The sequence below is a fragment of the Chlorocebus sabaeus genome, chromosome 9 (assembly GCF_047675955.1).
Source record: "Chlorocebus sabaeus isolate Y175 chromosome 9, mChlSab1.0.hap1, whole genome shotgun sequence".
Taxonomy (NCBI): Eukaryota; Metazoa; Chordata; class Mammalia; order Primates; family Cercopithecidae; genus Chlorocebus; species Chlorocebus sabaeus.
In genome coordinates, this window is record NC_132912.1 from 86,404,155 (window position 1) to 86,429,276 (window position 25,122).

Below are 25,122 nucleotides of genomic sequence, written 5' to 3' on the forward strand. Positions count from 1 at the left end.
ACAGTTTTATGATTTGACTTCTTCACTTTGGGAAAAGAATGTTGCAGTACACAAAGGAAGATTATACAATTAGAAGAAATTTCTTCATGAAGAAATGTATTTTGATTATTAAAATACATTAAGAAATACCATCTTGGCTAGGCTTGGTGACTCACACCTGTAATTCTAGCACTTTGGGAAGTTGAGGCGGGCGTATCACTGGATGTCACCAGTCTGGCCAAAGTGGCAAATCCCTGTCTCTACTAAAAATACAAAAATTAGCCAGACATGGTGGCACAAGCCTATAATCCCAGCTATTCAGGGGCTGAGGCAGGGGAACCACTTGAACCAGGGAAGCAGAGGTTTCAGTGAGCCGAGATCAAGCCACTGCACTCCAGTCTGGGTGACACAGCAAGGCTCCATCTCATTCATAAATAAATAAATAAATAAATACCCTGTCTAGACATTAAGAGTATGATCAGAACCTATATTTAATTTACTCTGGTTAACATAATTAGCTTGATATTAATCTTAAGTAATATATGGAACAAAATATGTTCATATTAATTTCCAAGCATCTCACTATTTGGTACAAATTGTTAATAGTTTATTACAATATATGTTGAAAGACCAAATAGCTATAATTAAGATGTATGCACCATTAAAATAAAATTTCATAATCAAAAATGTACTCTCCCTCCACTTAATATCTATTTTCACGTGATGAAGTTTCAAATTAATTAGAGCCCTCTTAAGAAAAAAAAATTTTCAAAAATCATCCAAACAAATATTTTCCATTTTCTTACTGATGCACTAATTATGAATAACTATATACCACGTTTGTGTCTGCTTTCCCTGGACTGCATAATTTTGAAACTTAATTTAGTAATGAAATTGTAACTTTGTTCCTCAGTTAATGAAAGGAAATAGATGAAGCAGATACACATATTACTTATTGTTCTCAATTATGTACTGAAATCTGAATGTCTTCCAGGGACTCCTGAGGATTACCCACGGTTTTTCCATATGCATCCTAGGACAGCAGAACTTAGTCTCCTGGAGCCAGTCAACAGAGACTTTCACCAGAAATTTGATTTGGTTATTAAGGTAAATTAAGCTAATATCTTATTTCCTTGTGTTTGTGAACTGCTAATCAGATAAATCTGTAGAGGCTACTGTAGGCAGTTTTATGTTATAAAATTAAAATTAATGTGGACAGCAACCAATTTTTAGTTTAAAAAAAGGCGAAGTCCAGTTTTAATATATGGCATTGCTTTTCTCTAAAATAACTTTTTATAGTACTATGGGGTAAAATACTAAATATTCTGATATGTAACCAATGCCTTGGTTAAGTGTATACAATTCTACACAATTCATTATGTCTTCCCACATTTTTTTTCTACTAAAAGGAATTAGCATTTTACCACAAAAACATGACCAATTAAGACATCTAAAATGTGCTTGATTTATATCTGTTATTTTAATTTTGTTTTAATTTTTATTAGTTAATTTTATTTTAATGTGTTTTTGTGTTTTTAATGCCGATTTTTCCAACATAAAAATAAAAGGTCTTGCCTACCCAGAGATGCATTCAATACACCTCATTATTTTCTTTATATTGAAAGATGATCTTTGACCTGAAATAATTTTGAAGCTAAGTTAATCTATTTGGCATTTCACTTTTGGTTTAATAGTATATCTGTATTTTAATATAATCATTAAATAGATATTGTAAAAATGCAGATATTCTTCTAATTAATTTCGACGGACTTCATTGAGATGGTGAGATTTAATCTAAGCAGTGAAGGAAAAACAGGAATTTGACAGGCATTCATGAGGATTGGGAAAATTTGGGCATTGTAAGTACAACAAAAGGCAAAAGCAAAGATTCAGCATAAGTTTTGTATATAGTACACAACTTTCTCATATTTAAGTATGCAAAAAAACTTCTAGAAATGCATCCCGATGGTATTTTTCTTACCTTTTGAAAAATGTAAACATATTAAATGAAAAAGAAGTAAGGTAAGGAAGCTTACTGAGAATGAACATTATTCAAGCTGCTTTATGTGCATTTTTCATTGAATTGTTGCCACAACTTTAGTATTATTCTCATTTGCACAAAATGTGGAAACTAAAGTTCAGGTAAGGTAAGTGATTACCTTAGAGTTAATTACTAATAAGGGGCAGAGTTGAGTTTCAAATTTAGTTTTATATACACTAAAGCCATGCTCTTTTCACTTCACAAATATGCAGATACTTAGAAATGGTTGTCTGGTTAACAATGAATAGATATGTCCTTAGCACAGAACCTGTGTTTATTCAGCAATCCTTGTCCTTGAAAAAGCTTATAGTCTAGAAAGGGAAACAGTCATATAATGAAATAAATCAGATATAATACATCCTCTTATAATACCTCAAAAGAGGAAGACATGTAAAGAATGGTAACAACACATGGAATAGGGACATTTAAATTAATCTGGAAACTCACGGAAGATTTTCTGGAGATCACCCCAAGCTAAATGTTGCTGGATTGAAAAAGTATGGCCAATGAACAAAAGTGGGAAATATGTTTGAACATAAGGAGGCGCAGAAGTGAAAGCTTGGAAACATAATGCACAGGCTACAAGCAGTTAACAGGGAAATGAGGTCTAGAGCCAGACCACGGAGGGAGCCTGAAGGGTGACTGCAATTTCCTGATTTCATTTATTAAGGGTTTGGGAGTTATTCAACAAAAAACACCACTTTAACCGATTGTATTAAATGCCATACATGAGATTCACTTTCTTACATTGACTATGGTAATTGTTATGGGAGTATATAAAACTCCACAATGTGTACTGATTTTCTGTTGTGGATCTCCCTGGAGTCTTGTGGTGCTGCTTTCTATGGGAATTAAGAAATTTGACAAAGCACTGTTTCCAAACTGCTACATGTGAAACCAAAAATCAATTATTTTCCTTTATTATCGAATTCAGCTGTCCTCGTGTACCTGGATACAGTGTAACTCAGTCCATCAATTAGAGGAAAAAAAAAAAAAAAAAGCAATTACAACAGGTCACAGATTTTTTTGTTTTAATAACACTTTCTTTTATTAATGGAAGTTTTAACAGACATTATTAGATTCAAATTACTATGTTTTGTGTGAAGTCAAGGACATAATAAGCCAAGGTATCTAACTGTAATAATAATGTACCACCTGCTTGAATAATAACTGAGTATTGTGGCATTGTTCAGGGGACTATTGAAATGCTACAATCTCTCAGTTCTCCTCTACAGTAAATCTTTCCATTTCTTCTCTCTCTCTCTCTCTTTACTTTAATAATACTTCATTTTCGATTGGCCCTAAAAGTTTTTGTTGGACTAGATCCCAATTTATGTTTCAAAAGCAGAGAAAAAATAAACTGAAGTATCGTCTCCTACATTTTGAAGAAGAATTCTGCTTTAAAAAGCTATGTGTGTATTTAACAGCTGGTGAGTGCCACGAATTAGAGATTTATCACGTTCATTTTTTCCTCTATTTCTCCCAGTGATTTATTCAACATGCTGACAAATAAAAATGTAAAGGTGAAACTTGGAAGACAAAGTGGAATAGTTCACAAACTTTAGAATCTGAAAAGATTAAAACATGCAACTGAAAAAGTTTGTTCCATTCCAAAACACTATCCTAAATTTTATATAATTGTAATCATTTAAACATACTTTAAAATGTGATATAGACTGTGAACAAGAATCATAGATTTGGTTTACCCAGGACAGTACATGTTTATGTCTGTTGTCTTTGTGTAATTATTCATAATACCTCTCTTGCTCTTTTAAATGTCCCAGTTTGTATAAGTTATTTGATCACTACACTCATAAAATAAAAACCACCTATGATGTAAAAATATGAAAGCACATTTAAGACGCTGGTAAGAGTGAATTACTTCACATATGGATCATCTATTACAAAGTCCATAAAATCACTTTCAGTGTTATAAGTGAAATATTTTAAAGTATTATTAGTTGATATATTTATACTTCAGGCATCTAATCAAAGCTACTAGTCATTAATTATTAAGATCAATTAAATGGATCAATTATGAATAATTTACTATCTTTCAGTTCTTCAAAGAACAATTGCATGTTTTAATCTAAATCCCTTTAACAATGAAGAGCAAAGATCACAATGAAATTAGAAGCATAATTGTTTCATGTTTCCTCTGATTTTCATGTTGTTACTCACTGACCTACTTATTCTGTCTAGCACACTGCCTTTTAACTTCTTTTCCTTCCAACTCATGAGCTCATTAACCCTGAGATCTCACTACTTCCCTTGCACACCCTCTGTTCCAGACATACTAAACCGCTTCCAGTGCCCTCCACTGACCATGCTGTTTCTGACATCTAAGCATTTAGAGATACTCTCCCTCTTCCTGAATCATTCCTCCCTCTTCTTGTCAACAGTCTAATTCAAACTGATGCTTCAGTTTTTAACTAAGAAGATGTTTGCCCTAGAAAGGCATAGCCACTGTTAGGAAGCCGCTTTTTTGCAGCCTGTTGTCCCCTAGAGTGGCCCCAATTACTCTATTGAATGTACCTGTTTATTTTCTCCCAACTTTTACAGGGGGACAGATTGTGAAACATTTATTTACACTGTGTCCCATGCCCCTACACCTACCTATATACAGCACATAGAAGCTGCTTAATAAACATTTGTTGTAATGATTTTCTCCGACACAGTAAATCTTTTCAGACTGTTGAGTCTGTACCTACATCTTCACTCTATCTAAATACACACACTTGAATGTGTATACATTTGATAAAATTTGATCTTGCATCTTTGTCCAAAAAAAAAAAAAAAAAAAAAAAAGATGCAAATGCGGCAAATAGATTTCCATATAAATTCCATCCCTAGAAAAAAGGTCAGACCTTTGTTACGGCACAACTAAAGCTATTTATGACTGCATCAAAAAAGGTGTTGTGTTTCTTCTAAAGAAAAATTACATACTTGTCATAGAAAATGAGCCAGGGAATTAAAAACTAGTGAGCTTGACTCTTAGTGCTGATGTGCCTCATGCCCTGGCAAGGTGTGGTTCTTGAGTAATTTGAGAGTTACAGGAAAACAGCGTTTGAGAAATGATTGAGGGCTAAGAGGACAGCTACTACAACTCCTGTCCCTACATAAGTCACTAATGCCACAACTCTAGAAAATGTTTAGTCACTATTTGAGTAATGATAAAAATTGTATTTTACTTCATAGAAATTTAACAGAAAACCCTGATTCAATGATTTTAAAGCATATAGCATTTGCTAGTTTTCAATTTGTCTAATCCTTGTGGAGTGCTTCTCAGGTGCCTGGCATTTTTCTTGGTGCCGAGGAGACGTATTTTACTTCTGATGTCTACAGATTTCTTTTGAATTATTGGTTGGATAACTACTCCTAGGATTATTTAATTGTGACAAGTTTAAAATATAGCAAACTATATATATATATATATCCTTTAAAAATTCCAAACCTTCTATTTTCTATTCTCTTTTTCAATTAATCATATTTCAGTTGGTCACCCACCGAAGCTAGACACTTCCACTTCCTCAAATGTCTCTACTCTCGAATGTTCCCACTCAGTCGCTCATAGAATCCCTTCTTGATAACTTTGAAATTCTCTTGAATATCTCAACTGTGCTTATCCACTGCAATTCTTTAGTTCACATTCTCTTGGCCCATCATCTTGCACAAGCAGTCTCTAAAACTATAGCTTCATTTCTGTGCATCTTATCCATCTTTTCACACTGCTAACAGAGTATCACTAAAACAACAAAAAATAGATCATACTGCTGCATGTTGCCTTCAAGCCAATTTACAATTTGCCCCCTACCTGAATTTCCCACAGAGACACTGTCAAGTTGAAAGATCACAGGTGTCTAAGTCTGGCAGAGTAGCAAGTCAAAGATCATCAGTCATCACTTCTCAAAATGAAAAGGATGGAACCTACTGTGAAAATGAAAAAGCTAATAAAATTAATTAAATCTGTTATGGAGATGTGAAATATAAGTTATGTTCTTTCTACTCTAATGTGTAAATCATCAGTTTTCCAAAAAAAAAAAAAAAAAACATGAGAGAGAGAGAAGAGGCAAGAGAAGAAAAGGATTGGCACTCCCATAAGGTGAGATTGAACAGGGGCCATCAGTGACCCAGAGTTAAGACAAGAGGAAAAAACATCAGGGCTGCTATTGCCAAGCTACAAGAAGGAGGACAAATGCTGCGAATGGCATATCTTCTATATCTGGAAATATTCTAGCAATATATTCCTACTCTTATTCTTATGGCAAGAATGAAACACACACACACACACGTACTATCAGTTCAGGCCACTCTAACAAAGTAAAAAAGACTGGGTGGATTATGAACAACAGAAATATATTTCTCACTCTTCCAGAGACTGGCAATCCATGCTCAATATGGTGGGTTCTCGTTAGGTTCCTTTTCTGGGTTGCAGATTGCCAACTTCTGTTTGTATCTTCAGTTGGAGGAGAGAGGGAGCTCTCTGGGATACCTCTTGTAAGGACACTAATTACTTTTATGAGAGCTCCATTCTCATAATCTAATTACCTCTCCTAATTGCATTACATTGGGGATTAGGATTTCAATGTATGAATTTGGAGAGTTACAAATATTAAGTCCATTGCACACCACATCTCAGTTCAATAGGTTACTAAATAATATAATAAGTTTAACTTTTCTACCCCAATAGCCAGTTACCTAAGGTAAGGCAAAGTAAATTTAATGTCTCTTATACATTTTAGAGAAAATCATTCCACAGAAATTTCAGGCATTACTTGTTCTTAGTAATGAAATAGCAATCTTTCCATGAATTTCCAAACAAACATTGCAGTTTCTGAAATCAATTGATCTTTGATACACTGATAAGTGTTTATCTTTTAATTTTGTGTTCTCCTTTTTTTGTTAAACTTAGCAGATTGCCACATAAAGCATAATTTTTGTCATGATGTGTCATAGTGTCCAACTAACGAAAGGGGATATTATCAACTGGGTTAAAATTAGAGGGCCAAGAAGACTTTGGGAGAAAACTACGTTCCACAAGGCTCTCTATATAAGATCACTAATGCTTCTAATTAATGATGAAGAAAATCCTTCATGTTAGGAAATTTGAGCGTATCACTAAATAAGCGGGAATGGTTAAGACAAATGACTATATCTGTTTTACCTTAACTGTAACAGAGTAAGTAAATGAGCTCAGAGGTAGAATATGGAATTTAAACTGCCTAAGCATGAAGCGATGCACGTGGATAGAATTAAGGGATCAAATGCCAGAGAAGGCAGCTAAGAGTATCCTTCAGGTTTTCTGCTACAGTGTGACCTTGTACACCACCTCCCACCAGAGACTTCCTCCACAGGGTGCCTGAAACCACATCCAATAACACATCATGAGAATGGCAACAATTTGACTCAGATAACATGCTGAAATACATCACAGAGGATGTAGAAGCTCAAAAAGAAGTCAATCTAAAAAACTTAACCTTTTAACATTTTTGTCTTAATGAGTTAAGTTTAATCAAATAAAAATATTGCTGAAGAGTAACACTACCATGACTAGGAAAGAATAAATAATACCAAAACACAACACAAACAAACAACAACAACAACAACAAAAAAAACAGTATTTATGTTTCTTCAGAAAGAACACTGTGTCTTTTTATTTTCCACTGATTGGTCTCTAAAAATTCTAATTACTGACTTAAATTAATTAACTATTATGCCAATTATGGAAGCTAATAAAAGGAAAAGAAGTATGATGTCCTCGTCTCATACCGTTATTCATGCAGGAGCATTAGAACAGAAATAGAATGTAGCAGTTGAATATAGTGGCTGTCGAAAGGCACAAACTGACAAAAGACACACAGAGGTGACATTTTACTTGCCCTTATTTCTTCCTCACAAGGTGACCTGTAACTGCTTGAGAAGAAGAAAGGCAATTTATCCATTCTCATCAGAGTACCTTGCTTTTTGCCAAGGCCTTCTTGTCGGCAAAGGTCATCGTTAAGAGTAGAACAGCAAGACCAAACATTATAAAATGTTCAAAGGAAAGCCACTTTCTGAACCCTTACCATGTCTCCCCACTCTGCCATCCCCACACACATAAACATCCTTAGCACTCTGCACATATGTTCCCAAGTAATCGTTCTTCATAGGTTTCTTGATTCCACAGTAATATAACAATGAAAGAGCATACTGAAAAACTTGTAGGCTGAAACTCTTTGTTATTTTTTGTTTCAAGAAAAGTCTGGTAGGTGGAGGAACATTGACCTCTCACCCTCGCTATCTTCTAGGTTCTGAAAAAATAACCAATTTAGATATAATTTTTATGTTGATGAACTTTTAAAATTTACTTATAACAAAATGCATTATTCTAGTTGACTATTTCATAGAAGGTACTTTAGTGGGGTTTTCTCCTGGTTGAGAAAAATCTAGGAATGGGATCAGACTCCAGTGTAGGAGAAGATGGCTTTGCTGGTTGGGGAGGCAAAAGGCAGGATAAAATAATAAAAATAAAACATAAGTTGGAACATTCACAGAAAAAAAAGTTATCCCTTTCTCACTATCATAATTTTATATCTGGCTGACCTTGCTGTTTATACCCAAGATGATTTTCACGTTCCAAACACCAGCCAAATCGTTCAACATGTTGGTGATAAGTGAGAGTTTTCAGAATCTGTGGTCTTCCCCAGAGTGGCAAGGTTATTTTTTCTTTAAATCATTCAAAATTCCTTTAGTCATTCCAGTGTCAATTTATATCTCATGCTCTAAGCAAAAAGAAAGATTTTTATCACTGAAAGGTATACTAGAGATTTAAGGATTCATGTTTTCATTGTAACAAGTTATAAACAGAATGGGCATATTCTTACTTGAAGTGAAGATAGAAAGTATTTTATTGTATTAAAAATATTCCCTAGGTGTGAAATGTGTCAGTATTATTTCGTGGTTACATTACAAAGCTTTTTAAAGTATGTGCCTATATTCTATCTAGTGAAGTTATCTTTTTCTTTTTGTCATACAAAAAATGTATTTGTTTCCAACCAAGAATATATCTCCTGCTGTATAACCTTGCAAACAAACTGTACAGCATACAACAGTTATTTATATTTTATCCCAGGAAGTTTATATGTTTTTGAATTTATTTATAAGTTTTTGAGTATGTTTAGTAATAGTAATAAATTGGCTTAGAGTCAAACTGATTTTGCATCCTTTAATTTTTAGAGTATTAAATTTTAAATAAAGGAGGCTCCTGTAGGTTTTAAGGCAGTTAATTTTACAAGTAGGGTCAATAATCAATGGTATATTCTTATTTTTATTAGGATGGTGCAAACATAATTGCGGTGTTTGCCATTACTTTTAATGGCAAAAAATCTAACAATTTTTAATTAGTTGATAATATGTTCTTTGATTCATGGAGCACAGGTTTTTCACAGTCATCTCTCCCTAAGACATTTTACACACACACACAAACACACACACACGAAAAAAGGAAATATAATCTGATAACCTATTACCAATTACTGTTGCTTTGGACCCCTAGTTTTTGTAGAGCTTCAGTGAGCTGCAAGATCCTACAGAGATTTCCCTTACATAAATGACTCTCCTCCATTCTGTTTCCAACTAAGTCTAAATTAAGAGACTTTGCTGAAAGTGAAGAAGAGTGATAATCTAGCCTTACACAAAAGGCTAGAGCAGAGTTGGCCTCAGCTGCTCACCCTAGGCTTTTTTAGTGTAACAGCTACCTACAAGCCTGTGCAAGAGAAGCTAAAATGCCCCATCCAACTGATCCCAAACGACTACTGATTCTCCATATCAGGACCATGGGATGTGCTCCTTTAGGAAAGGCAGACTTCAGGGCTATCCCTACAATATCGAGATATACATGTGATTTTCAGGATGCTAAATTTTAAGAGCAAATCATATATTAAAATTACTTGAAAACTTAGGAAGATATGATAAAATTAAACTAATAAAGAAAACAAGTAAGCAATACAGCAAATACATGTCAAGTATTTTGGCTGAGCCCCTGCGAATCTGCTTTAACAATTACCTTGGATTATTTTAAGGCAGCAGATAAGAAGGAGGGCTTTGGAAGCCGCAGTGTTTGGGAAATACTAGTGGGAAAGTGCAAAAGGCCAAGTCTACTTTTGGGGTCTATCTTTAATGAATGCAGATGGTTGAAGAGGGGAGCATCTTTAATTTTCATGTATCTTCATAATGCTGATTTTCCATGTCGCTTCCTAGAGCAGCCCTTATTAAATTAGCACTTAGACTTGAGTGCCCATATCCTAGTTTACTGTGATAGGAGAGGGAGGGATAGTCTAGGTACACTTTTTTGGGGAGCAAGTTCATAGCTTATTTTTTTAGAAACATTTTAATTGAAATGCTGACATGCTACTGACATACAGGAAAGTGTGTATCTTGATGAATTTTCACAAAGTGAAGTTAATCATGTAACTAACAACCAGATTTTTGTTAAAAAAGATACTACAAACATCCCATATGCCTCCTACACCTCCTCCTAGTCACTAATCAACTTGCCAACACCTGACACAACCACAAACTTCCACTATAGGATTCTAACAGCATAAATTACTTTTTTCTTCTTCTTTGCAACATTTTATAATTGGATTAAATGTTGATTTTTTAATCAGATTCTTAAGAGTTTTATCATTCCTTCTATTTTTCTTTACTGTAACCAACACAGGAAGCATATGTTCCACAATCATATACTTTCCACCTGTGAAAAAGCTCAATGGCAATGAATTGTCTGCTAAAGGAAAATTTGAGACTTTTATTAACATTTTGATTTCAAAATAAAAGTACAAGTAATTCACATTTGAATCCCAAGACAAACATGTCCAAATGTCAGGCTATTTGAAGGTTATACACTAATAATGTTATTGCCGAAAAAAATAAATTGGTTGAAAGCTTAAGTAAACATATTTTACCTGTCTAAAGTGATTTTTAAAATGTTAAGCAAATCCAATTTCTATCAATAAAGAAAGAGAGGATATATAATTTAGCCCTTCAACAAAATTAACCAAAGTGAACAATCTTCTTTGTCTACTTGAGAGTTGAATTTAAAATTGAAAATAAAGCAATAAAGGGATATGCATGAATCATTGGTAGTTTGGTCGACTTGCCAGTTTTTCAGAATCATTCTCATATAAAGATAAATATGCAGCCTGTACCTTGCTGAGTGAAGAAACTTGGAAAAATTATACCCTTGTATATTGAAGGCTTTACTGAAGAACTGTTTAGCAAGAGGTGTGGTCTCCAAGAAGGGAACAGAGGAAGAAGAAAATTTTGAATTACATAGTAGCCTTATATCCTATGTTTAGAGTCATTAGCAACAGGAATACACTATTACTCAGAACATTGTCATTATCTGCCTTCAGGGTACATTTTGTATGCATTTGTCCTTCTCTAACTAGACACCAGAAACCTTCTGTATGTCAAATTACCTTCGCACTGCTTTTTATGGTCAATCTGAGGTCCTTTTATTTAAAAATAATAAAGTAAAAATGGTGGCTTACACTCAAGACTATATTGATACTATGTATACACATACATACATGCACACATACACCAACATACCGAAATTCTAATCAATTATGAATAATGGAATGCCAAGAGGATTTGACCATAACATATGAATAGTAGCTAATACTGAGTTTATTACTTGTAGAGTATTCCCACTGACATGCGAGCAATCCTTTGTAATGCTAGAGTCCTATGACAATTTTCGTGTTGTTGAACCCACACAGTTGATGATTGTATAATTGTATGCAGTTTCAGTTACTAGACTGTAAGTCTTCTGACGTGACAACATTGGCTCTTGGATGCACTGTATTTTCTGGAGTTTTTACTCCAGATAATGACTATCCGTTAGTAAAGACTGGTCCTCTTTACTAATCAATAGGGATAAAAAGAAAGATTCTCCAACAATTGGAGTTTGAGTAGCCACACCCAGAATGATGTCTGTCAAAGTACATGCTGCTCACATTATAACCACCATAGAGAGTTTGATAAAAATGGAGATTCCTTGCCTCTAACACCAACATATGAACCAGAATCTATGGATTGGGTATGGGAATCTGCTTTTTTTTTTTTTTTTTTTCTTGTTGCTCAGGCTGGAGTGTAATGGCACAATTTTGGCTCACCGCAACCTCCGCCTCCTGGGTTCAAGCAATTCTTCTGCCTCAGCCTCCCGAGTAGCTGGCATTACAGGCATGCAGTGCTGCACCCGGCTAATTTTGTATTTTTAGTAGAGACAGGGCTTCTCTATTTTGGTCAAGCTGATCTCAAACTCGCTGCCTCTGGGGATCCACCCCCATCAGCCTCCCAAAGTGTTAGGATTACAGGCGTGAGCCGCCACACCTAGCCCAGGGACTCTGCTTTTTATTAGGCCTTTCATTCTATTCTTATGCACATCAGAGTATGAGAATGATTGCCTTGTGTGGCTGCCATGATTTTTAACATTTATCTGTCCCTTACCTCTGGTGAAAAGAGAATGCCATTTGTTTTCCTTACCCACTCCCTTCATCCTTTATTCCCTCCTTTTCTTCCTCCCTCCCTCTTTTTTATTCTTTTCCTAAGATATCTAATGTTTGCAAAAATTGGCCAAGCAGGTTCTAAGAACTAGGTGTTAAAAGCTATAGTTCAGTAAGTAAAGCAAGTAAATTAAATTAATAAATTAAAATGTGTTAAGTGGAATGTAAGAGTACACACAGTCGAAATCATGCTGAAGTCCTCAATTTGCCTCATTCTGACAATAAAATGTATCTAAGCCATGTGTTAAGAGCAAAGTCACAACAAACATCTCATTCTTTAAGCCACTGTCCATTTAAAAAATCATATAAATAGGCCTTTTTGCATAAATATTATATGTAAATGCATAAACTTTCCGTGAGATTATATGTTATTCTGTTCACAGCACCATCCCTATAGAGATGGAATCATAATTGATGATTGAGGGGGCTGGGTGAGGTCCATTTATAAGACTGATAAGAATGTGCATCAGTATCAATTACCCGTAGGTAAACTTGCAGATATCGCAAACCTTTAAAATGCGGGAATAGAAACATTCTATCATCTAAGGTGTTCATGTTGTACATTCACATTAATTAATTTCTACTTTGTGTATGTTCACACACACACACACGCACACACACTGAAAAAAAATCCATAAATATCTATCGAATGGGAATTAGAATGATGTCACATTCACTTAATTTTAAAAAAAGCATTTAACGTAAAGCCTATTAAAATTAAAAATACAGAAAAGTAAAAATAAATATATATTTGAGCTTCTTCCATATACCAGGGATTGTCTGAAATTTTAGCAGTGAATGAAGCAGATACATTTACAGTATTTATGCTCATGGAATTTAAAAATCTAATGAAAAATGAGGTTCAAACTAATTACAAGGAAGGTTTAGGTTTTCAATAGCATTGGATGATGGAATTTACTACACATACAATATGATTATATTTCTATTTTTGCATGCTATAAATACAGAAAAATATTTCATAAACTTATAACATTAGCCAAATTAAAATGTGGTACTACCTTAACTTTAAAAATTGCAATATTTATCTTTAATGTTTAAGTAGGGTAAGACCATAATTCTGCTACATTGATATAAGACTGTTTTTTCATCTTAAGTTTACTAACAGAATATTTCTTGGCATATATAATCTACTAATACTGTATTGTGAAATGAGAAGATGGAACTTCAAATTCAATTTTAAAAAAACTGGTTTTCACTTTTTCCACATCTATCACCTGAAGCAAGAGGTGACTTCAAGTTTCTTGTTTTCTGTACCTGTAAGTATGTAGCTGCCATTAAAGCGGGAAAGACCATGAGTGTAGGAGGTTCGTGGAGGGTAATCAGAATTTCATTGTTGCAAGTATTTATATCTGAAATATCTGTTAGATATTTAACCAGTGTTATGAAGTACACAGTTGGATATGGATTGTGGAATTCAGAGGACAAGCCCGGGTTGGAGATTAAAATTAGAAGTCATAATAGTACTGACATTTTTAATGCTATGAGATTAGACTAGATGAGCAAGGGAGTGAGTATAAAGAAAAGATGAATAACACCTCACTTCTGGGCCACTCCAACATTAAGAAGTAGGGGAGAAAATGGGAAACCACCAAAAGAGAATGAGAAAACATGGATAGTAAGATAGGAAGAGAACCGAGAAGGTGTTGCCATGAAAGGATAGTGAATAATGTTTAAATGCTGAAGATAGGTCAAGTAAGATAAGGACTGAAAATAAATATTGCTTTTAGCAATGTAAAAGGCACTGGTGATTTTGACAAAAGCAGCTGGCTTTGCGTGGCTGAGGCAAAAGTATGATTGAAGTGGATTTAAGAAAACTTGGGAGGGTGAGTACAGACGAAGGTGAGAACTTGAGATCTAAGTAGTGGGAGGTGAGCAATAAGAACACATGGACACAGGGAAGGGAACATCACACACCAGGACCTGTCAAGGGTGGGGGCCTAGGGAAGGGATAGCATTAGGAGAAATGCCTAATGTAGATCATGGGTTGTTGGGTGCAGCAAACCACCATGGAACGTGTATGCCTATGTAACAAACCTGCACGTTCTGCACGTGTATCCCAGGATTTAAAATACAAAAAAAAAAAAAAAAAAATGGGTGGGCTCTGTAGATGAACAATAAATAATTCCTGGAAAACATGATTTCTTTCTTCTATCCTGTAATTTATTTAAATGATAAATAATTTGATAAGCTTTACCATTATCTTTTTTAAATTGTTGAATCTACTTGAAAGGTTTCATATTAGAGACTATGAAATTGTTAAATTGTTTGCCACCGATTAGCAAAAACAAAGTTATTCTGTAGTCTCAGTCCTCCATTACAAGGTGCTCAGAAATTAGCAGTATTTCCTTTTTTTATATTGAAAATGGTTTGTCTTTTTCAGTGTTTGCCTTCTAAAGTAAAAAAATAGTGTGCTTTTTATACTTCATTATTTTTTGGCTTTAGTTTTACTTCGGTCTCATTACTGAAAATGAGACCCAAGCCTAGACTCTTTTCAAACAAAACCCCTAGCATTTAAATATAATGTTTAACTCATGACCATAGACTCTGTAGATATAAATAAGGTTACCTTATGAAAGTAAATGATTTTTAAAATACCACCTTGTTTCAATTGAGCTGTTTTTAAAATATTTCTCATTTCATCCACCACGGATTTCAGGGAAACAGAATAATTCAGATTTTTGAGAACACTTATTTATATTGTATGGAAGAAAAGATAATTGGATCAGAGTTTTGATGCATGGACCCACTAAAGGGCAAAGTTTATTATTATTATTATTATTATTGTTGTTGTTTAAATTCAACATTTTAACTCCTACTTAACGGAAGTATTTATCACAATATATTTTCCTACTACTCATTTGTCCGATCTATCTTGCTTTTCAATGTTCATTTGCATTCTATAAATTTGAGAAACATTTGAGGAATCTTCCTGTGTAGACTCTTAAAAATCGGGAGACCCGAGTCTAGCTAGGCCCATGCTCTGTATGTTACTTACAACCTATGTGGCCTTGAATATAAAACTAACCTTTCTTTTTTTCCATCAGTTCAAAAATATACATTTTCACATCTGGACAGATAAATGACATAAAGAAAGTGGGCTTTGGAGACACATGTCTGGTTAGCAAATGGAAACACCTCAAATAAAATATACAGTAGCAATCCAAAAATATTAATCATTATTAACACTAAACTAGTATTAGAGTAAAAATAGGCAGAACCTTTATATGTTATTTCTGTAGATATGAGGAAGTTAAGAATTAGATTATTTTCATAGATCTAATTTGAATTTGATTTTCTTTTCATTGAATCACTTTGTTTTCATCATGCAAATAATACATATTTTTACTGGCTTCACAGTTGGCAGTAAAAACTAACGACATATGATCTGAATGTAAAATGTAAGCTTATTTCATTATTATACAATTTTGCTTTTTTCATCCTCCTCACCACCTATATATTGTGTGTGTTTGTGTGTGTTCATTGGGGAAAGAGGAAAAATTATAGAATTTATGACTTTTCAAAGCATTATTTTGTCCTGGATATGACATGCTGGTTATTAGAATAATTAGATCTAAAAGAAAGATAGAGAGATAAAAGAAGAGAGAAAAAAATCTGTTCACAGTGCCTTGCATGTATGAACTGCTCTGAGCCTGTAAGAGTGAAGCAGAGGATTCCTGCTTAAATCATTTCAGGGTCATTGGGTTGGATGCCCATATGGACCAATTAGTTTTAAACAGTGAAAAAACAATGTTTTCCAGGCATAGACTGTACCTCTTGCCCTGGTCAGCTGTCTCCAGAAAGTCTGATGTATGCCACAGAGGGAACTCCTAAAAGAACATCCATGGCTCAGCACAAATTAATCACAACTGCTGGATGCAGAAAGACCTTATCCATACTGATGGTGTTAGCAGCATGCCTGCTTATGTGCAATGGATACATAATCCCAGACAGGGCCAAACATTATTCCAGTACTGTTCTTAATGCAGAACAGGATCTCAAAGCATTATGTGCCATGGACTAATTGGACATTCTGCTGCCAAATGAAAAGTTAAATGCATAAGACAAACTATGTAATATTACTAAGAAAATGTAGCTTATTATTTAGTTAGAGGTATCAATATATTAAAAATCAAATATAAGGTTTTTTAATCAATGCATTATGTGACGTTATCTCCCTATGGGTTTATTAATTACCATAATTTCACATTAGTAATTGGCATAAATAGTATTTCAACAAATCTTCAATATAAATAATATGAAGGAAAATATATTGTGATATTTCTTGGTGAAAAGTCAGCAATCCCTAACAATATCACTGTAGTTTGTTATCTACCATTTTAACAGATGAAAATATTAAATTATTATTAGAAGGAAGTGAAAAATTGTCTTTTGGAGACCGAATTTCTTTTCCTCATGTTTTAACAGAGATCTCTAGCTGAGCTACTTATAAAGTACTGTCGCTATCTGTCTAGAAAAGCACACTAGAGTTTAATACCAAATATTTTATTTTCATTTTAATTGATTTCAAAATACAACTATTCTTACAATGGGGAAAACATAGCAACAAAAATTAAAGACAGAGTTTGAATTCATTTTAATAAATGTATATGCTATTAAATTATATCCATGTTTTTTCATAAAAGTTGGAGGAGATTTTCTAGAAGTCAATTGTGATGAAATCTTCCTTTAAATTAAAACTTCCAATATACATATAATAAAATATATATATTTTTAAAAACAGAAAGTCTATGGATAGCATTTTCCTCTGCAGAGCATAACATGCAGAGATTTTCTAAGAAAATGTATCAGAAATAGAAATTTTTATCAATTTCTTAAACTTAATGGGAAGAAAAAAGAAAATTTCTACATAAGAATATTAATTTTACTTGAAAAACATTTCTAGTTAAATAATACTGATATTCCACAGTTTCTATAATATTACAGTTAAATTTATTATTTCTATTCTTTTAGGAAGCTTTTGGGGACGTTCAGTGGGCAATAAATATAACTTCAATCTATTAATTTTATATAGAATTATGAATTATTTGGGAATTGTCTACGTTTCTTTAGGCTGCAATAACAAAACACCATAAGCTGGATGGCTTATAAACAAGGAACATTTATTTTTCACACTGCTGGAGGCTGGAAATTCCAAGAGTAAGACACTTGTAAATTTGGTTTCTGGTAAGGGCCCACTTCCTCATAGAGGGTGCTACCTCCTTACTGTGTTCTCATGTGGTGTGAGGCAGGGAAAAGAAGCTCTGTAGACCCTTTTCTATAAGGGCATTAACCCCATTAATGAAGGCTCTGCCCTCACCACCTTACCACCTTCCAAATGCCACACCTCTTAATATCATCACCTTTGGGGTTAAAATTTCAACTGATGAATTTGGGCGGTACAGGAGCATTCAGACAGTTGCAGAGATTTAAACATTAGTGTGAGATGAGAAGACACAGAAGAGACAAAGTCTATACATATAGTTCTTTATTTGTGTTACTTTTTTTTCTGTCTTTTATTTAAATATTTTATCAATGGTACACTCAAGTATCTCCATTTGTAATTTTCTGACTAAATGTATTTAAACGCAATTACCTCTCCTACTGTATTCAATAAAAATTACAATAATTTGGCGGGGTGCGGTGGCTCACGCCTGTCATCCCAGTACTTTGGGAGGCCGAGGTGGGCGGACCACGAGGTCAGGAGATCGAGACCATCCTGGCTAACACGGTGAAACCCCGTCTCTACTAAAAATACAAAATATTAACTGGGCGTGGTGGTGGGCACCTGTAGTTACAGCTACTCGGGAGGCTGAGGCAGGAAAATGGCGTGAACCTGGCAGGCGGAGCTTGCAGTGAGCCTAGAACGCACCACCTCATTCCAGCCTGGGTGACACAGTGAGACTCCGAATTAAAAAAAAAAAGAAAAATACAACAATTTATTACAGTGAATGTTTAAAATATACGCTGGGTTTTAAAACAGAAGACTGAAGCAATGAAGCCTCTATGGATTTTCATTTCCTCATTTATATTTTCTAATGGCCCTTTAAAGTATTTTTTCCTCATGTAATGATGTTAGTTAAAAAGAGAACCCTATATATTGCATGAAAAGTGAAACTCCAAAAAGATAGCATAATATATACTTTTTAAATCTCTTTTCTTTTTAATTTTAGGCTGAACAAGACAATGGTCATCCTCTTCCTGCCTTTGCCAGTCTACACATTGAAATACTGGATGAAAACAATCAAAGCCCATATTTTACAATGCCCAGTTACCAAGGCTATATCCTGGAATCTGCCCCAGTGGGAGCAACCATTTCGGACAGTCTCAATTTGACCTCACCTTTAAGAATAGTAGCTCTGGACAAGGACGTAGAAGATGTAAGTTAAAAACATATTTTGCTCTTGTTTGTGTAACAAATCTCATGTTATATTTCCATTAATGGGAAATATGACAAAGATATGGCTACATAAACTAGAGAAGAGAGAATTAAGTCACTATAAGTGAGTTTTAGTATTATAATTTAATTCCAAAACAAGGATATATTTAAAAAGTATCTTTGAATTCAATAACTATTCCTTTTCAGCTTGCAGATATTCAGTATACGTAAGAAAATGAATGTTTTACTTGCTGTTTATTAATTGACGAAGGCAATATTTTTATTGACATACGTTGAGAACTGTTTCATATAATTGTTGATAAAGCAAAAATAATGGTGTTACCACATGAGTAAAAAATCCTGAAAGTACCCCTAGATTGTGATTCTGAGAGTCTTTTCTTCAAGTCTGAGGGCATCGTTATGAAATAAAATCTATTTGAGGCAGTTGACCCAATCATAATTCTGCCAGTGACTGTGTGGATGCTAACACTTCACACATCATTGTCCTTTGTTTTTCTGGCACTCACACTATCTACATGAGTGGGAAATGGTCCAGGCTGAGCAAATCAGAACACTTAACCTCCTTAGCCAGAGTCAATGTTATAAAGGGACAGAAAATCTATACCAGGCTAGCCAGAATCCTCCCGGGAATTTACAATGGAGAACAGAAGGGCTGAAAGACTTTGGCATCATGTATTAGAGAAGTGGAAATGAATCTGAAGCCTTTGTAGCCACATTTGCTGACATCATGAGAAAGCCAGTTATCAGTGGGAGAGAATGAAACCTGAGAGATACACACAGAAAAGAGACTCCCATTGAGTCCCTGTCTTTTAAGTTGTAAGTTCCCCAGAGGTATTCTAATTCCCAAAGATTTTCCTTTGAGTTTGTGAACTACCACAGTATCCTCACTGCAAAAATATGTATGCATATGCTTTGTGTGTATATATATAGATAGATAGATAGATACACAGGTATACATACACAGAGATAGATAGCTAGCTAGCTAGATAGATAGATAGATAGATAGATAGATAGATAGATAGATAGAAATATAAATATATACACAAGTATACATACACACACACATACATGCGCACGCGCACGCGCGCACACACACACACACATATATATAACAGCAAGTAAGAAATCCAACTGTGTTTGGATTATAAACATAACTATTTGTAAAAGACAGTTGGATTTCTTACTTGCTGTTATATAAGTCTTGACTCAGCCATTTCTCCGTTAGCAGTGCTTGCTCTTAGATAGAACTTTTTGTGATGATGGAATTACTGTGTAACTGTACTGTCCAATATAGTAGCCTCCAGCCTTATACAGCTATTGAGTACTTACAATTTAACTGGACTGAAAACATAACTTTTAAATTTTGCTTAATATTAATGAAATTAAATATAAATACTCATGTGTCACTCATAAGGCAGCAGCGCTCTAGAATGTTCCCTAATATCTCATTACACATAGCTTTATAATCACTTTAGGAAATTGGGAAGGTACTTTCAGACTTTTTTTTCTCTTTCTAAACAAATTTTGTAACACTACGCAGAGGATGTAACAATTCTTCTGGGCACTCTACCTTTGCTTTGTTTTCTTCTTCCATTCCAGCTTTTTTTTTTTTTAATCTTTCCTGGTCTCTCACATTTAGTGTCTTCTTAAACCACAAGTTTTAACAATATCTAACTGTCCTTGAGTTCTCAGTACATGTCAAACAATATAGTAAATACTTTTTTCTTGCATTAATTCCCTTAAATCTCACAACAAACATAATAGATGCAATTATCCATATTTCAGAAAGGGACATTAAAGCTAGTTTAAATGCCTTACCATGATCAGAGAGTTAGTAAATAGTAGAGATGGACCTTAAACCAAGGTTTATAGAAAACAATGTTCTCAATTTTAAGCATTCTATATTTTATATACTTTGTTCATAGTTTGACTATAATGATAGCTGAAGAATGCTCTAGGTTCTTTTCCTAGAAAAATGAATATATTAATTCATACACAGTTTCATATGCCAATCAAGAGAATTTAGGGATTCTCTGACATATAGTGGGTTTCATGAGTCACAGGAAAAAAGTCTTTACTGAATCCCCACTAGAAAACAAGTAATCACCTTAATAACAGTAATACAGGCTGAGCAAATATATTTTGTAGATCTAATAATATCCCACAAATTTTAGTGCAGATTTTGCTTTTCAGTTGAATACATACTCATATTTGAAGTAGTGACTAATCAACTTGAAAGTGTACGACAGCTTAGGTCATACCTTAATAGATATGTGGTTAGAAAAATATTAATTTATCTTAATAGATAGGTGGTTAGAAAAACGTAAATATTAAAGTTATGTAGTTTTAAGTTTACAGGATAGCAAAATTTATGTATTTATACTTTCTCAGTGCGTTCGTATTATCTAATGGTTACACACTAAGCCCTATGTTTGCCTGTGTGTCCCCGTACTTGTCTGGATTGTCTGTTCACTTCTAAATTACAAATGTTAAAATTGTGTTCCAAGTAACTTTGTAAAACACAGTAGTACTCACAGGGCATTGATGAAATAAAGTGGAGAGAGCTCAGGGGTCTAAAACCTTTGAGGAACACTACTTATAATTCAACTCTTGGAGATTTACTGTGCCATTTATTCTGTGACATGCTCTGAGGTGTTTTTAAAATATGTCTTCTTGGGGGCTTGGGCTTTGGATTTAGACAGATCTTGGCTTGACTCCTGATTCCATCATTTAATAGCTATATAACATTGTGAGTTTCATACTCATCAGGTACCCCCTCTTGTCCAGTCATCTATATGGTAGCAATCATTGCTGCCTTGTCATGTGTCTTTTGTTGGGACTGGCAGGAAAGGGCATGGAGAGAAAATTTCCCTAAGATGATGCCATGTACATGGAGAGTGACATGCTTCATAACTTTTGTAAAAGTGTCAAGAAATTAATCAGTATAGCTGATCATTTGTTTATTACTTAGACTCACCCTCTTTCTAAAATAATCTATGGTGAGTGACTGTCATCAGGTGTTCAGAGAGTGAACAATTATGCCTAGTCCCCTAGTAACAAAAGTTTTAAAAAATCATATGTAGTTTCTGTATATAAAATATAAATAAGCTCATAGAATATTAGAAATAGTTTAAACTTCCAATGCTATATGAAATCCTCTCCTAAAACCCATTTCCCAGAAATTGATAGATGTTTTATTATGGTATGCAACACAGAAACCTAGAAGTCTTGCTTGATTTTTATGTTTTCTTTATTCACCACAACTAAGAAATCTTCTAGATCTTCCTATTTTGTCCCTAAATTATTTATTTAATCTCTTTTCTGCTCTCTATCCTTATAAGCATCACCTTATTGGTCTGTTGTTAGAATTACTTCCTGATGTTCTTGTTCTCTTGATTTCGTACTCAAATCTATCTTCTGCAGGGCCATTAGAGTGATTTATTCAAAAGCTCAAATCTAACATATAACTATATCCTTCCTCCTTCCCTCCCTCCCTCCCTCTCTTCTTTCTTACTTTCTTTGCTTTTCTTTTCTTTCTTTCTTTGTCTCTTTCTTTTTCTTTTTTTGTCTTTCTTGCTTCTTTCTTTCTTTCTTTGTCTTTTTCTTTCTTCTTTGTTCTCTTCTTTCTTTCTTTCCTTCCTCCCTCCCTCCCTCCCTCCCTTCCTTCCTTCCTTCCCTCCTTCCTTCCTTCTTCTTTGTTTTCTTTTCCTTTCTTTTCTTTCTTTCGACAGAGTCTCTCTCTGTCACCCAGGCTGCAGTGCAGCGTCATGATCCAGGCTCACTGCAACCTCTACCTCCCTGGTTCAGTGATTCTCCCACTTCAGCCTCCAGAGTAGCTGGGATTCTAGGCTTGTACCACCATGCCCAGCTAATTTTTTTGTTTGTTTGTTTGCATTTTTACTAGAGACAGGGTTTCACCATGTTGGCCAGGTTGATCTGGAACTCCTGACCTCAAGTGATCCACCCACCTCGCTGGGATTTACAGGCATGAACCATGGCATCTGGCCCACATTTCTATCTGATATAGTTTTATGACACTTATTCCTCTAGAGAAGAAATTTAAGCTCAGGCAGTTTTCTGTATCTTGATACCTGAACATGTTTGCAGCCGGAATCTTGGAAACTTCCTAATTCACCTATAATATTTGGCAACTGCTTATAGTTTCTTTCATGTGCCAAGCTACATCTTTTCTAATTATGTTTGCTCATTACGTGTTCTAGGCTTTGAAATCTTTCATCTGTTGCACAGACTGGCTTGGATAACATACTCAGTGTTTAGAGCTCACCTCAAGCATTCCTTCATTCAAGAATCTTTCCACAGTATTCATTATCCAATTTTAGTTGCATGCCCCACTCAGTGCATTTCTCTAATTCTATACTTCCAACTTGAAAATAATGTCTTTCTCCCTCATGAGTTTACAGCTGTTTAGAATAGGTCCTATATCTTAGCAACTTTTGTATCCTGAAAAACTAACACAGTTTCCAGCACTTAATAGGGTTTAGGAACTCTTCAATAAACTCATAAATCTAGTCATTATTGAATTAATGAGGATATCTAATATATGCTTCAAAAATCCTAATGATGTTGCGTTAAATATTTCACATGGTGGCCCATCCCATTTCTGAACAATTCTAATTCTTAGAAAACTGTTCCTCATACTGAGTTGAAACTCAGTTTTCTTGTAATTCATCTATTATTCCTTAAAACTTCCATTTGCTCGCACACAAAATAAATCTATGAAATAGTCATTCATATATTAGAAGGTGGATTTATGTCCTGATTCATCTGTTTTTTACAGACTGAGCACCTTTTATTTTTATAAAGTAAATTAGTTCATTTCTGGGATTTTCAAAATATCTGTATTATCAAAAGAAAACTTTAAAGCCTTTTTAGTTTATGGGCATGGATTTGACTAGAAGGTAAAATCATGCCGCTCTCGGCTGGGTGTGGTGGCTCACTCTTGTAATCCCAGCACTTTGGGAGGGTGAGGCTGGAGGACTGCTTGAGGCCAGGAGTTCCAGACCAGCCTCGGCTACATACGGAGCTGCAGTCTTTACAAAAATAAACAAAAAACTTAGCCAGGCATGGTGGTTCATATTTGTAGTCTCACTAAATGGGAGGCTGAGGCAGAAGGATCACTTAAGCCCACTAGTTTGAGGCTGCAGTGAGCCACGATTGCACTACTGCACTGCAGACTAGATGACAAATTGGGAACCTAACTCAACAAAATAAAACAAAATCCTGTTGCTTTTGAGTGTCAGAATTAGTGACAATAATCATTAGAGGGATAAACTCTTTGAGAGAGAGAAAAAAAGCATACCACCTCATACAATATCAGCGTAGTATTAGAGAATAAGCCTCAAATATAAAAGTGGAAGTTGTCATTGCGGGGTGGGCTCTCAAGAGTTGCTTCACACATAGCTATTCCAGATGGTAAATGCCAAGAAGGGGATAAGTTTGGATCCATTTGCTTAAAATTTAGGTTGCGTTTTTCCCTTTAATTTAGTGGAAAGTGAAGTCATGTTTTAAGAAACAGTAGCCAGGAATGTGAATTGTGATAGTATTCACAGTGTAGATTTTAAGTAAGAAAGAATCCCAAGGGCCACAGTAATACTGAAAAGGAAGGAAAGAAAAATATTTGCACCAGTGTGCCTTTTTAATAGCTATACAGATGTATTCACATACATATATATATACACACACACACGCATGTATATATATATGAATCATATCGGTTTATACAGTATGCATTTTAGAGTACTTGTACCACATCATAATTTCAAAATAACCCACAATATAAGTAGAATAGGTAAGGCACAAGGTTTTAAGAGACATATCTGAGTCCACCAGGTTTTCAGTGTCAGAGATGCTAAAAATTGATTATTGAATTCTGATCGTAAAAAATTGACAAGGAATAATAATCAATAAAGATTACCCATTTGGCTTATAAAAAGATATTAATTTTTAATTTCATATAAATTTGTTCCCCTGCATAAAGTTACTTTAATATAAAGAGTTATCTTGGATATTTAATTCAATATACTCATAAAGCAGTATTTATACACTTCATAAATATTGTTATTCCATTATATGTGGGTCACAATACTAATAGAATAATTATATACTCTGAAAAC

The 25,122-nt window shown here is 34.4% G+C and overlaps 1 protein-coding gene across 6 annotated transcripts in view; it reads left to right on the plus strand.

Moving 5' to 3' along the window:
• The window catches only part of PCDH15 (protocadherin related 15), a 1,804,329-nt gene that overhangs the window by 1,404,557 nt on the left and 374,650 nt on the right, over positions 1–25,122 (plus strand). For all 6 annotated transcript variants that reach the window (XM_073019143.1, XM_038008761.2, XM_073019145.1 and 3 more), the window contains 2 exons: positions 974–1,086; positions 18,762–18,968. In XM_073019143.1, coding sequence (XP_072875244.1) covers positions 974–1,086; positions 18,762–18,968 — 320 coding nt within the window. The remainder of the gene's footprint in view (positions 1–973; positions 1,087–18,761; positions 18,969–25,122) is intronic.